General features: G+C 32.6%; 1 protein-coding gene across 4 annotated transcripts; it reads left to right on the plus strand.

Moving 5' to 3' along the window:
* The first annotated feature begins 7,646 nt into the window (after positions 1 to 7,646).
* On the plus strand, positions 7,647 to 10,780 carry LOC111498456 (grpE protein homolog 2, mitochondrial-like). 4 transcript variants are annotated; one of them, XM_023149717.1, is made up of 6 exons: positions 7,647 to 7,957; positions 8,408 to 8,573; positions 8,649 to 8,842; positions 8,981 to 9,148; positions 9,355 to 9,483; positions 10,355 to 10,780. In XM_023149717.1, exons 1-6 carry the CDS (start codon positions 7,808 to 7,810, stop codon positions 10,436 to 10,438), a joined length of 891 nt encoding a protein of 296 aa, XP_023005485.1. In that variant the 5' UTR covers positions 7,647 to 7,807; the 3' UTR covers positions 10,439 to 10,780. The 4 variants fall into 4 exon arrangements, with proteins under 4 accessions (XP_023005485.1, XP_023005486.1, XP_023005483.1 ...); XM_023149718.1 differs by having other exon boundaries at positions 8,408 to 8,555; XM_023149715.1 differs by having other exon boundaries at positions 7,661 to 7,957; positions 8,387 to 8,573.
* Positions 10,781 to 14,887: the final 4,107 nt, after the last annotated feature.

Genomic DNA, 14,887 nt, shown 5'->3' on the forward strand with positions numbered 1-14,887 from the left:
GATTTTTTTTTTTTTTTTTTTTTTGTCCATCTAAGTCATTATGAGATCGATATACCTTATTAAGTCTGAAGCTTCCCTATTGTTACCTGGTGAGCTTTCTATATCTACATTACTGTATTTTATATCTAAATTTTTGCCGGTCCTAAATAATGAAACTTAGAATCTCCATTGAGCACCACTAGGGATCCGTCAATGGTACTCTCTAGTGTGTCACAAGCCCTAAGTGAGTGATGTCATATTCTTATATATATTCTAGGTAGACCTTCACTAGTTGAGACAAATTTTTTATCTAGGGTTGTGTCTCAACCACCCTACGCAATACTAGCCAACCCCCACAATCCTACCTAATCCTAAACATGACTCAAAGTATTTGAAATATAAGTTAAGGCTCACTAATTATCCATACTTCAACCAATCAGTTAAATAATCAATCAAGGATATAACGAAGTTTTCAACCTACTAATGCAATAAATCTCATTCATCAAGTTAATAAACATCATATAATCGTACATTCTGAGTCTCAACAGAAAATTCAGAGCAAAAATAATCAAATTTAGAGTAGTAGAAGCCTTAAAAGATGCATACAAGTTAGACGAGGCAAAATTTCATTTTTCTAAATTTAAATCTATAATTTCTTACTTAAATTAGCAATGCTGCATGCTCAAGTCCTAGCCAGTTCTTACAAGTATTTCTTCAAACAATATCTAAATGATTGCTTACTTTTTCAAACGTGTTTGGGGCTTGGTTCTCAAGCTTTTTAATAAGGCAACCCTAATCGTGAGTCCAACGATCCAAACTTTTGTTGAAACAAGAACCTTTGAATCAAAAAAATTAACACGTCATTGTACAAAATTCGGATTAACCAAGAGATAAGGCTAGAATTAAATTATCATTGAACTCAAAGATCTATAAGCAAGATTTGGAACCTTGTTCTAAATTGAGTCACTTCATAATCATCGAACTTGATCAAATCTTGATTGAATGGTTCAATTACAATCCATCACAAGAATGGTTTGAAACTTAAAAATGACAAGATAATATTCAAATTCAAAGGGTAAAAGTCTCAATTTGACATATAAATTTCATTCCTCCAAAATCTGTCTTTCACATATAATATGTGGGTATTTATATTTTCTCCACGAATAAAATTTTCAATTCTTCAAATGCTCACTAAAGAAATTAGTGATTATTATTTGCTCTCATTCACTTTAAATCTGCACAAAAGAATCAATTTGACAAATAACTTCCCACACTTTTGCCATTACAAGAATTATGAAATTAAAAATAATAAATAAAGTTTTCTAATAACTTATCAATCTTAGTGCAATTTATATCAACTTCATCTACTACTTCAATCGTGCAAATATTCATTTATGAAGCTCCAAATGGTCATTCCTCAATTAAATCACCTTGTAACACATGAAATAAAGATTGAACCAAGTCTATCCAATTTTGTAGATGAATGAATCCTTGTTGAATCCTATTGGCCATGGATCATATAATAGGTCTAGTTAGAACATTTGAAGCACTGTGATCCTTATCATCTTCCACCTCTTCAAAAAAGTTTGTTCTCGAATCAAGAAAATCATCATCTTTCTTATATTTGATGACATACGGAAATGTTTCAATAAACTCCACCCACTTTGTGCACGTTACGGTAAATTTTACTTTGACCCTTAAGATATTTCAAGCTTTCCTGATAAAAGTGAATCACAAATTCTCTGGGACATACGTAGTGTTGTCACACCTGTAATGTGCGAACTAAAGCAACCAATTCTTTATCATAGATAGGATATTTCAATGTTGCTCCATTTAGTTTTTCACGAAAATACATCAAGGTTTTTCATCATGCATCAAAACAACAACTATGCTCAAACTACTTGCACCACACTCAATTTCAAAAGTTTTATCAAAGTGAGGCAAAACAAGTAATGGTGCATTGCTTAATTTCTTCTTCAACAAATTGAAGGCATTCTCTCGCATTTTTTCCATTCGAAAACAACCTTCTTTTTCACTAAATCATTCAATGGTGTAGCTATGATGCTAAAATCTTTTATAAATCTCTTATAGAAGCTAGCTAACTTTTATGAAAACTTTTTAACTTCACTTGCATTTTTTTGGTGTTGGCAAATCCCTAATGACTTTCTCTTCTTAGCAAGAATTATTGCAGTCGGATAATGGCTAGGAGGAAAGGTATTATGGCACTAGAATTTCCAAGGTTTAGCCTGAGTTTCGTCTTGACTCTACCTTCTAGAACTATGAAGAAGAAAGATAAAGGAGCGAAGGAGCTGGAGTTCTAACTCCTTCCTTATCCACTTCTACTCCATTTACGAAGGAGCTGGAGTTCTAACTCCTTCCTTATCCACTTCTACTCCATTTACCCACTATGAAGTCAAGGAACTGAATTTTTTCCATGCAAAAACTACATTAGTTAAAATTAGCATGAAATTTCTCTTTTCTATGTATAATCAAAACTGACGTAACATGCTCTACAAGATCAAACAAAGTCTTTAAATAAATTAAAATATCATCAAAATATACTATAACATACTTTCCCAAATATTCTCTTAAAAAATTATTCATTAAACGCATAAGTATATTAGGAGCAATAGTTAGCCCAAAAGTCATAACAAGTCATTCATACAAATCAAACTTAGTTTTGAAACCTATTTTCTATTTACCTCCAACATGCATTGATATCCAGATTTCAAATCAATCTTTGTAAATAGACATGAAACATAAAATTCATCAAACATATCGCTAGCCTAAGAATAAGATGTCGATACTTTACCGTGATTTTGTTGATGACTCTATTATCCACGCACATGTGTCAAGTTTCATCTTTCTTTGGCACTAATAAGACTGATACAGAACATGAACTCAAGCTTTCTCATAAATAGCCCTTCACTATGAGCTCCTCTACTTGCCTTTGAATTTCTTTAGTCTCAGTTGGATTGACTCTATAGGTTGACTTATTAGGAATGACAACTCCCAGAATGAAGTCTATTTTGTGTTCAATACCTCTAGTGAGAGGTAGGTACTTCATCTTAAAACACGTCTTCAAATTTCTGTGAAAGAGATTGAAACACACTAGGCAAAGATAAGTTGTTATCGTTCGAGAACAAACATCCTTCCTTGTGTATAAGTACAAACATGGTATTTTGTGAAAACATTAAGCTCCACACCTCTCCAACTAACCAAACAACTCACTTTCTTTCCTTTTTTTTCAATTTCATCTCTTTCTTCATTTTTCTTTCCCACTTTTTTTTAACTCTTTGATTTTTCTCTAATTTTTCACTTAATTCTGGTTTTTCTTTCCATTTTTTTTCCTAAAACTCTTTTTTTTTTTCTCCAACTTTGATCAACAAATACATTTTCCGAACTCAAAAGTATAAGAGTGATTTCTACCCTATTTTATAAAAGAATACCTATCCAAATAATCATCATACATGATCTTCCTATCAAATTGTCAAGGTCTGCCAAGCAATATGTCTCCAGCAAGCATGGGTAACACATCACAAAGAACTTCATTTCTATATTTTCCCAAAATAAAAGATATTAAAGCTTGGGAAACTACTTTCATTGTTCAACTCTCATTGAGTCATTGAAGCTGGTAAGGTTTAGGATGTTGTTGGGTTGGAATTTGCAAACTTTTAATCAACATGGTACTTACTACATTAGTGCAACTTCCACTATCAACGACAAGACTACAAGGAGTGCCCTTGACTAAACACCGTGTGTGAAATAGGTTGTCTCTTTGATCATCGACATCATTCTCAATAACTTGAGTTTTAAGAAGTCTTCTTGTAATAAATGTCAAATGACTCCTATCTTCTAATTCATCATTCTCCTAGATTTCTTATTTAACTAGCTCATTAATCTCCCCTCTCTTTCCCTCATTTTGGTTTATGATTTGTACAAACAGTAGTTAAATATGCTTAGGGTCTCACACACTCAACTCACTGATTTTACACTCAGGAACACTCGTGTTTATTACACACAAAGGTAGGCTATTTGAGAAAGTAACTAAATTATGATCAAGGTAGGCTAATATATGGATAAATCAATTCTTATAGTAGCGAGCTATTCAAGACAATCAAGACAAGTTAATTATTAAGTAACAACAAAATAAAACAAAGAAATGATCAAAAGAATAAGGGACGCAAAGATATGTTTTGGTAGAACCGCACACTGAAAATGAATTCAAAATGAAAGGTCGTTAAGATTTTGACTAAATTCCCTTCTTAATTATAAGATATAAGAGAATGATCTAACTTTCCTTTTTACGGAATTCGGAATTATTTAAAAGTTATCTTCGAGTTTGAATCATGAAACAAAAATATCAAACACAAGGGTTATCGATTTAGACGGTTTAAGCAAAATGTGAATTGAAGTTTATTTGATCTTCAATAGTAAGAAGCAAAATTCTAGATGTTTTTTTTCAAAATTTAAATATGATCTTTACCAAGAAAATGACAAACAAGTAAAAAAATGAGGAAGACGTTATGTAATAGAGTTTGGGAAGAGTTCACTGAAGATTGTGAAGGGTGTTATGGTGGTAGCACGTGGCACAAAATCTGAAATCTTATACACCACTGCAGGGTGTATAAGTATGACTATTTTTGCTGAGAGTGCTTCAAATTCAAGTCTATGACACAATAGACTTGGACATATGAGCGTCAAAGGAATGAAGATGTTGACTACGAAAGGAGTTTTAGAAAGACAAGGACAACTAAGAGTTTCTAACGAGGAAATCATTTCTGAAATATGTTGATATAGGCCCTTGTGAGAGCAACATTATGGGCAAATAGAAACGAGTAAGCTTCACAAAGGCTATCAGAGACTTGGAAAAAGTGCGGTTGTAAATGTTCCACACAAATGTTTGGAGATCATCTCCAATTCTATCACTTGGTGGATCAAAGTTCTACATCATTTTCATCGATGATTTTAGTAGAAAGGTATGAACTTATTTCCTGAAACATAAGTTAGATGTGTTTGCCACTTTCAAGAAGTGGAAAGCTGAAGTTGAAAACCAGACCGACTTGAAGGTCAAATGGCTGAGGTCTGACAATGGAGGAGAGTATAAAAAGTCAGAATTCAAAGCATTTGTGCAGTTGAGAGAATTAGATTAACGAGAATAGTTCCTGGTAGAGCAAGACAAAATGGTGTTGTTGAAAGGATGAAAATAACATTGAATGAGGGATCAATGAGTATAAGGATTCGTTGCTGAAAGGATGAAAATAACATTGAATGAGGGAGCAAGGAGTATAAGGATTCGTTGCTGAAAGGATGAAAATAACATTGAATGAGGGAACAAGGAGTATAAGGATTCATCATAGATTGCCAAATAAATTATGGGTCAATGCTGTAAATACAGCAACCTACTTGATAAATAGAGGTTTGTCAGTACCTTTCGGGTTCAAGCGGCCAAAAGACGTATGGACAGAAAAGAGCTCAAGTACTTTCACTTGAGAATTTTTTAGTTGCACTGCATATGTTCGTATTGATTTAAAGAAGAGTGACAAGCGACGTTGAAGCTGTGAAGTGTTATCGTTATGACATGTTTGGATATAAATTTTGGGATGATAAGAACAAAAAAATCTTAAGACATTGTGACATGACTTTTGATGAAAATGTCTTGTACAAGGATTAAGAAAAGAAAAATCCAGGACAATGAAACAAGTAGAAATTGAGGTTGAGTTGCAAAAAAAATTTACCAAGTGATATAACTACTTTAGAAATCTATGAGACATTTGTTAAAGAATCAAATGTGGAGAAAGTGACACCTCAGCCAGTAGGATTAGTATGAGAACACTTTGACATAAAGTTAGTAAAAAATTAAAATATTTTTTTTTAGCAAACTTTTTATCAATTTGAAGGTTACAATTAATAAAAATGCATAAAATAATTCAATTTTAAACAATAAACTATTAAAAACAAAATTAACCAAACACTAATAATTTCAAAATTGAGTGAGATAGGGTTAGAAAAAGTAACACTTTAATTTTACATGGTTCAATCAAATTTGACCTACTCCACCTTTTAAATGCCTTTTGAAAATTTGAATAAATTCTTTCCACGGATCAGAGCAAAAATATAACACACGCTCATTTTACGAGTTGAAGACCAAACTCAAACCTTTCAACTGCTCATGATCAAATTAGTATAAATGTTAAAAAAAATTTAAGAATATACCACAACTCTCCCAAAAATAAATTTACAATTTAAATACTCACAACAATATTATCACAAAACAATAAAAATTGCTCTCAGGAATAAGATAAATAAAAACAAAAATTGGGGATTTAAAATTGGAGAAGAATTGTGTCTTAAAAAAAACATTGTATAAATAGGAAGAGCAGTTGCAAATGATTTAATTTGATTTTTTTTTATTTTATTTTAGAAATGTAATAACCGACTGTCTAAATTTCTTTCCCTTTTTTATTTAAAAAATAGTAATGATGTTAATAATCGATGGTTTAAAGTATTTCCTTTTTGCTATTAAAATAATAATAATAATAATATTAGTCCAAGATCACAAGTTTAACTTTATTTATTCTAAAATATATTATTATATATATAATTGTTTTTATTTTAAAAACATCTAAAATAGTCACCAATTTGTTACTCTTCCAAAACTCAGCTGCCACGTTATTTCCTCAACTATTTTCTACTCTATTTTGTTTGGGCTATTAACTTCTTCATTTTAATTCGGATTTGAGTGATTTAAAAGACATCGTATCATCGTTTTAAGCCTTATACTATAAACACTTCAAAATATTGAAATTATTAGTAATTAAGAGTAGGTTTGTTATCTAAAAAATATCAATTAATTAATTCATTATACTGAATTAGTTTTAGAGATTAAAGGTCAAAAAAGGCAACATTGAGAAGATCTCCAAAACTATCCGACTATTAGAAAGGTATGTACCTTCATTATACTGTATGTTGCTGATTGACGAAGGAAAACCAGAGTTCTTTGATGATACTCTACAGTTGGAGGATACAACCAGGTGGGAGTAAGTCACGAATAATGGAATAGTTGGATGTTTAGGGTTAGAATTGTGTTGCTATTTCATATACAATGGTTGAGTACGTGGCAATAGATCAAACTAGAAAGTAGATTATATGAATGACAGACTATCTAGAAGAATTAAGCAAGAAGCACCGCGAGAAGATTTTTATGTAAATAATCAGAATGCCATATAGTTAACGAAGAACTCAATATATCACTCAAAGACAAACAATGTCGGAAGACGATATCATTCCACTTATAAGTTATTGAAAGAAGATATATGTGTTTGAAAAAGATAGAGGGTGCAAATAATCCATCCAACCTATGACAGAGGTTGGAAAATTTAGCTTCCTAACCCGGCAAACTAAACACACATTATATATACATAATTTTAAATTAAAAAATGTAATCGAAGTTATCTAAATATTTTTATTTATTTTAAATATTTATATATACCTATCAAAATTGATTTTATAGTATTTTTTACACTTTTAGATTTATTTCATTTTTAAATCACTTTTAATAATTTAAAAAATGGATTTCTATGAAACAAAAACGGGGATGGGTGGAGTGTTCCTCAAGCAATGAGAACGGCGTCGTTTAAGGAAACACAGGGTGGGGCAGTTTCGCCAATTTGACTTGAAGCCACCACAAAACCCTCGCTCCCGTGTCTGTCTCCTGTGATCTCCTCCTCAGCCACATTCTTCTCTTCATTTCCTTCCACTTTTCTCTGCCTGAAAAGCCTTCAAATCCGATCTTCCTTTTCAGTTTTAATCACCTTTCTTGTTAGCTATGATCGTCACCAAGCTTTTCTCACGCGCCTCCCGCGGCATTTGCCGGAGCTCGCTTCTCTCCTCGGCCTCGCAATCCAATCAAACCGCACACTTCTCGCCAATTCTATCCAATCGCTTTCACTGTCTTGCTAACGAATCCATCAATAAGGTACGCCTTAAACACCTTCCACTTACAAGGATTTGTTTTCTGCTATTAGGGTTTAGTTAGGGTTTTGGGTTTTTCTCGAAATTTCTTATGTAAGAGCGGCGTATGAATTTCAATTTCTTCCCCATTTTTTTATATGAGGTTTTGTAAGACTTTTGTCGCAATTTTTTGTTATTATATGCTTTTGAACCTCCCGTCAATTTTTGTTCTGTTTCTGGGTGTCTTGAATTCGTTATTATTTATGTCAATTTTACTCATGTTTCTTCAATTAGAGAGCCTTTTACCTTTGTTCTAAGTTTCCACCCCCCCTTATTATTCGGAAACCATTGCGGTTTATTGCTTAGTTTCTGGTTACTTGTTTGGTCTTCTTACATATCTCACCTTAGAGAACGTTATAAATTAAACGTTCATTCATTGGTCTAATGTGCCCAGGTCTATTCTTTTTCTGATCAGGAATCAGCGTTTCATAATTCATTTTTCCTTCATAAATTCGGATTATCAACGTTTGCATCCCCTGAGATTCCTGATAAGGAAAATGGTGATTCTGTACGAAGTAATGGCAGCTCTTCTGCTGCTGCAGAGCCGACGGCTGAATCTAATGGTCAGACCAAAGAATCAGGTTTCATATTTGGATGTTGATTTTCAATGCCTGCCTAAATTGACAAGTGGTAACAAACTCTGCTTTCTGATTCAGATTCTGAGAGTGATGACAATCTTACCATGGATGATCTGGTGAAAGTTGTGGCTGAGAAGGAAGAGCTTTTGAAATTAAAGCACAAAGAGATTGAACAAATGCAAGATAAAGTTGTTCGCACTTATGCCGAGATGGAGAATATAATGGCCAGGACAAGGCGTGAAGCTGAGAATTCGAAGAAGTTCGCTATTCAGGTATTATTTTTCATTTGGTCTACTTCTTATCCTTGGTATATATATGTTTTTTTCTTTTTCATGTTTCAATGACATGACAATACATTAATAATGTTCACTTGCAAGATTCTCTCCTGACATTATTTTTGTGTGATTTAGAATTTTGCAAAGGGTTTACTGGATGTCGCAGACAATCTAGGACGAGCTTCATCTGTTGTCAAGGAAAGTTTTTCAAAGATTGATTCAACTAATGACTCTGCTGGGGCAGTGCCCCTATTGAAAACCCTTCTTGAAGGTGTTGAAATGACTGAGAAGCAGCTGTCTGAGGTAAAGTTCTCATGTATAAAATGTTATTGTGGTTTGCAGTTAGAACTTTGATTATCAGCAAAACTTGTATGGCAAAATACTTAGTCAGTTGAAACCATCTTAACTAACATAACATTGTATATCGGCCATTGGCCATTTCCTTCTAATTTTGGCTCTTCATGACATCCTTGTGCTAATTAAGTTTAACTAAATTATATTACTCTCAGGTGTTGAAAAAGTTTGGAGTGGAAATATTTGACCCTACAAATGAGCCATTTGATCCACATAGGCACAATGCAGTTTTTCAAGTACCAGATGGTTCTAAGCCTCCCGGTACTGTTGCTGCTGTATTGAAGGTATGTCTCATAGTCATGATCGATGTTTTGTGTGTGGTTTGGACATTCTACCATTATTATATTTCAAATTCTTCATATTTATTAGAGTTGCAAATGGAGATTTTACGATGATTGAACTGTAGGCATTAGGCAAGACAAAAGTTTTATTCACTAAGGTAAATAGAAAAGAAAATTGGAACTTAGCAAACATTTTCTTTGACAAATTAGTTTTTCTGAAGTGCAATTTGCAGACTTAAGGTAAGAAGAAAGAGCTATGAACATCATTGGCAGTGAAGACTAACACTTCAAATCTTAAATAAAAGAAACTTTTGAGAAAAGGGAATTGAAGAACTTGTTCTTGAGATGCATAAAAGTTGGGATGTTCTTGAAATGTCTGGGTCTGGGAAAAAATTCTCTAGATACCAGGTTTGAGCCTCTAAATGGAATACTCATTAGATAAAACGCTTCTTTGATCAGAGTGCTATTAGGAAAGAATTGGGAATGCTATTGGGATATCAAGGGTATGTTGGTAATTAGTTCAGGAGTTAGGAGAGTTTGTCATAAATTGAGGGGACTTGGGAGGATGAAGATAGGGAATTATTTAGATAGTTAAGGGTTGAGTGAAAATGCCCAAGAGGAGGGTCCAAGTACCACGAAGTACTTGGTTATTTTGTTGTTCTTTCTTTTAATTTCAATGTCATTTGAGTTCCACCTGCGCTCTATCATTCTTCTAGAGTTATCTTCGAATTGGCTACGTTTTTTTTTTTTAACAAACACGATGACATAACATGAATCTGTACCTATTCATGGAAATAGAGGTTGTAGTAGAGCTTGCATGAAAACTATGATAATTGCAAAAGCATAACTGCAATTTTGTTGTTAATGTTCATAGAAAGGATACATGCTTCATGAGCGAGTACTTCGACCTGCTGAAGTCGGTGTTACTAGAGCTGTGGAGAATGAGGATGGAGCGTGAAGGGATTGGTTGGAAGGATGGATATCCAATTCAAATTGTTTCCTCTGAAAAGAGTTTTGGTATGCGGAATGTTCTTCGGTAGAGAAGATATCTAATCTAGACTTCCTGTTAGATGCAGAGGAAGAGGAAAACAATTCATTGCTTTGATAAACTTTGATTTTGTTGTGTATTTAGAGAGAGAAAGAGAGAGAGATATGTGAGGGTATTTCTGTGCTTTCCTCGTATCAGTTCAAATTCAGAACATGTATAATGAATACCATAAGCTTCATGTGTAAACATATTCTCGAGGCATTTTTCTTTTGGTTAGAAAGTTACCAAAGGGTGCTTCTTGACGAGGATGAACCAGAGAGATGTCCACATCTTAACAGCCAGGGGCAACCTATAAATGGTCTTTTGAAAACTAAAATAGAATTCTTTTAGAAAATAGGAAAACAGAAAAAGATGTCATTGGTGTATAAAACTTTATATTTTGCATGTACTTGAGGGTCGATTTAAATTTAAGTAGGCTTTATTTTTAGTATCATGTTGGTTTCGATAATTTCCTTAGTAACATATATGAGCTATCATTTAAATTAAAATTATGGAGATGGGGTTGGAGTCTTATAGTAAGAGATTGTAAGTACACCAGTGAGAGATATTATCTCCTTGATATGAGACCTTTTGGACATCGTTCAAGTATATGTCATTGATCAATTTAGACCATGTAACTACAACATCACATTTATGCTACAACTCTTTGTTCATGATCTAGTATTTGCAACTTGTCGTACCACTTTTGGACGTACATTTCTATGTCGCTTGAAACATATGAAGGTTTCAGACTATGCCGTTTGGAACATATGAAGACTTGTGCAAAGGTACTCAAACTATGTCGCTTGAAACATAAGAAGTTTTGGACGTACATTTCAAATTATATCGCTTAAATTGTAAGAAGCCTTAGGTGTAGGTTTCAAATTGTATCGCAAGGAACACATGAAGCCCTGGATGTAGGTTCAGATTACGTCACTTAGAACGCAACTTCATATGTTCCAAACGGCATAGTCTGAAACCTTCTTCCAAACCCTCTTACGTTCCAAATGATGTAGTCCGATTCATGAATATGTTGTACCATAGAAGATTTAAGGATTTCTTGAATTTGTGAGTGAAGACCTTGGTCATTTATTGTTAGTGGTACCTAGCATTTTGCTTGCCTTAATGGAGATAGGGTTTGCGATGGTATTTTCTTGGTTCTTGTTTCTTACTTGGTTCATAGCAAACTTCATGTTATTAATGACTTAGTTTACCTAGTGCTATTTTAGAGCATGCTTATATGGTGAACATAAACCATCTTCTTAGGGTAGCATAACAAGAACATAGAACAAGATCTAGATTCTCACGTTAAGAACACATAACCTAAGAATTAAAGTCCTTAGATCAGAACTAAGGATAAGACCTCAGAACCCAACAATCTAAGACTAAGGTTTTTGGACTAGATCATGACAAAAATTTGAGAACACAATCTAAAGTCCAAAGTTCTTAGGATATGAACAAGAACGAGTAGGTTACTTACTAAATCTTTATATTCATTTCGTGTTTTTCCGGTACAATAAGCTAGTCAAGGGTGGAAGCAGATTTAGAGCAAGTATCATACAAAATCACACCTATTTAAGGTTTTAAGTTATTTTGTCTTAATCTTCATTTTGGTTTTGTAAATAAAATATATTTCCGTTTTGTTTTAAACACAAAAAAATAAATAAATAACCGTATTTTACCATATGTTTTTACAAATTCGGGGTGGCTCGATTTGAGAATTCGGATCTTGACCGTTCACTCTAGATTAGATCAAAGTTTTTTTGGTGTATCTTCCTAGTCATTCTCTTCCTGAACTTAGCTCCTTGAATTGCTAAATGTACTTATTTAGCGTATGCTTCCAATAACAAGGATGTGTTATTTTTTAAAGTAAACCTTTTCCTGTCAACTTAGGCGGGTAGCATCTTGTTTAAAAGAAACACTCCAAAATAATTTCACTAATCAAAATAATTTCACATCTAAAATAAACTAAATACAATATACACGATGCTTTATATTATTTCAATATAGAAGAGATGAATACTCTCAAACATAATTATACCTAGGATACAGTATAACTGAGAATATTTGCTAAAACCACCACATTTAAATGATGTGAAAGTTCTCTATTTATAATCAATTGTGAGCCTAGAAGAAGAGGTGTTTATGGATCTAATGTCGGGATTTGAAGTGAATCTTACAGTAAACCGTTGAAAGTAAAATTATTGATGAAACACTTTTAGGCTAGGTTGGATTAATTATATGTTGTATGAATAACACATACATGTGTGTTGTATATCGCAACACGGGATACTTTTCTAGTATGTTTTATACGAACGCATACATCATGATAATATGTGCTCTTTTTCTTTCCATTGGTTTATACTTGCATGTGTGAACCATGTGTCGAAATATGCATCTAAACCTAACTAGAAATGAAGGTGGATTCCAAAGAATAATCACAAAATAGAGATACACTATCAAATTTTAATCCAAAATCACAAAGAGTTTGTTTCATCCAAAGAATTTGAGCACAACAACTAGCAACTGCAATATATTCCGCTTCGGTAGTCGATAAGGCAACCGAATCAAGAAACTAAAGAACTACCAATAAACTACCAATAAATTGACAAGTTCCACTAGTACTTTTTACAAGCTTCCGGCAAAATCAGCATCAAAATATCCTACCAATTTAAATTCAACATTGATAGTATACCACAACCCTAAATTAATAGTTCCAAGCAAATATTTAAATATTCTCTTAACGGCATGTAAATGAGATTCCTTAAGACAAGATTGAAATCTAGCACAAAGACATACACTAAACAAAATATCGGGTCTACTAGCGGTCAAGTAAAGTAAAGATCCAATCATACCTCGATAAGCTTTAATATCCACACTTTTACCTTTTTCATCCTTGTCAAGCTTAGTGGATGTGCTCATGGGAGTTCTTGCAATCTTACCTCCATTGAACTTGAACCTTTTGAGCAAATCTTTAGTGTATTTTCTTGATTAATGAAGATACCATCTTTAAGTTGTTTGATTTGAAGTCTAAGAAAAAAAACTAAGTTCTCCCATCATACTCATCTCAAACTCACTATGCATACATTTAGAAAATTCTTCACATAAAGAAGGATTAGTATAACAAAATATGACATCATCCACATATATTTGCACTAATAGCATATCGTTTTCTTTAATCTTAATAAAGAGTGTAGTGTCGAGTTTACCCATTTTAAAATCATTCCTTATAAGAAAATTAATAAGTCTATCATACTAACCGCGGAGCTTGTTTTAAGCCATAAAAAGCCTTTTTCAACTTATAGCCATGAGGAAATTCTACATTTTCAAATCCGGGAGGTTGTTCTACATACACTTCCTCTATAATATAACCATTCAAAAATACACTTTTCACATCCATTTGATACAATACAAAATTTTTGTAAGAAGCAAAAGCAAGTAACATTCTAATAGCTTCTAATCTAGTCACGGGTGCAAACGTTTCTTCATAATCTATGCTTTGTTCTTGACAATAACCTTGAGGTAAGCCTAGCCTAATTTGGTTCCAATAATAGAAGTATTAGATGTAGTAAGTCTTTCAAATCTAAAAATATGACTTCTAATACTAGAGCTCTTCAACTACTTCATATGTACTTATCTGACCCTTCTAAAATACTTATGGAGAAAATTATTAGGTTGCGATAGTTGATGATTTTTAAAGATTTACTCCGATTTTGATGATTTATAAGAATGATGTTTTGAAATAATTGGCTAGTTTTGTAAAAAGAGTTCAAAATTAAAAAAACGGTTTTTAATTACTAAAATTAAGAGTGAGCATGGACGAGAATTTGATAGTGTTGCGTTTTAAAAATTTGTCAAAATAATAGTTTTTTTTTTTTTTTCATGACTTCTCCTCTCCCAGGACTCTCAACAAAGTATGACATTTATAATGAATATAACCGTTACTCACATCGATTTTTATTATTACTATATTATATTATTATATTTTAAAATTTTGAGAGTTACTCACATCGTTTTTATTATTATTATATTAAAAATTTTAAATAAATGAATTTAGAAAATTTTCTTATTTATTTATTTTTAATCTCCACCTTTCATTATTCCTAACCCAATCAAATGGTCAATATTAATTCCTACATTTTGCCACTTTTTTCTCTATATAAACTTATCTTCCCCACATTTTAAAAACACACACAACTTCCATAAATTCTCCGATCCTCATTTGTTCAAAGTCTCCATTGTTTGTTGCTCTCTCCAAGCTTACAAGTTTATTTCTTTTCATCTTATTCTTAAGAGAGATTATTATTGTATTGTGAGGAAACAGTTGTGAGTGTCCCAAATAGTAAATCTATTCTTTGAGAGAATTGTGGTGTGTTATTA

Source organism: Cucurbita maxima, unplaced genomic scaffold (genome assembly GCF_002738345.1).
Source record: "Cucurbita maxima cultivar Rimu unplaced genomic scaffold, Cmax_1.0 Cma_Scf00025, whole genome shotgun sequence".
In the NCBI taxonomy this organism is placed as follows: Eukaryota; Viridiplantae; Streptophyta; class Magnoliopsida; order Cucurbitales; family Cucurbitaceae; genus Cucurbita; species Cucurbita maxima.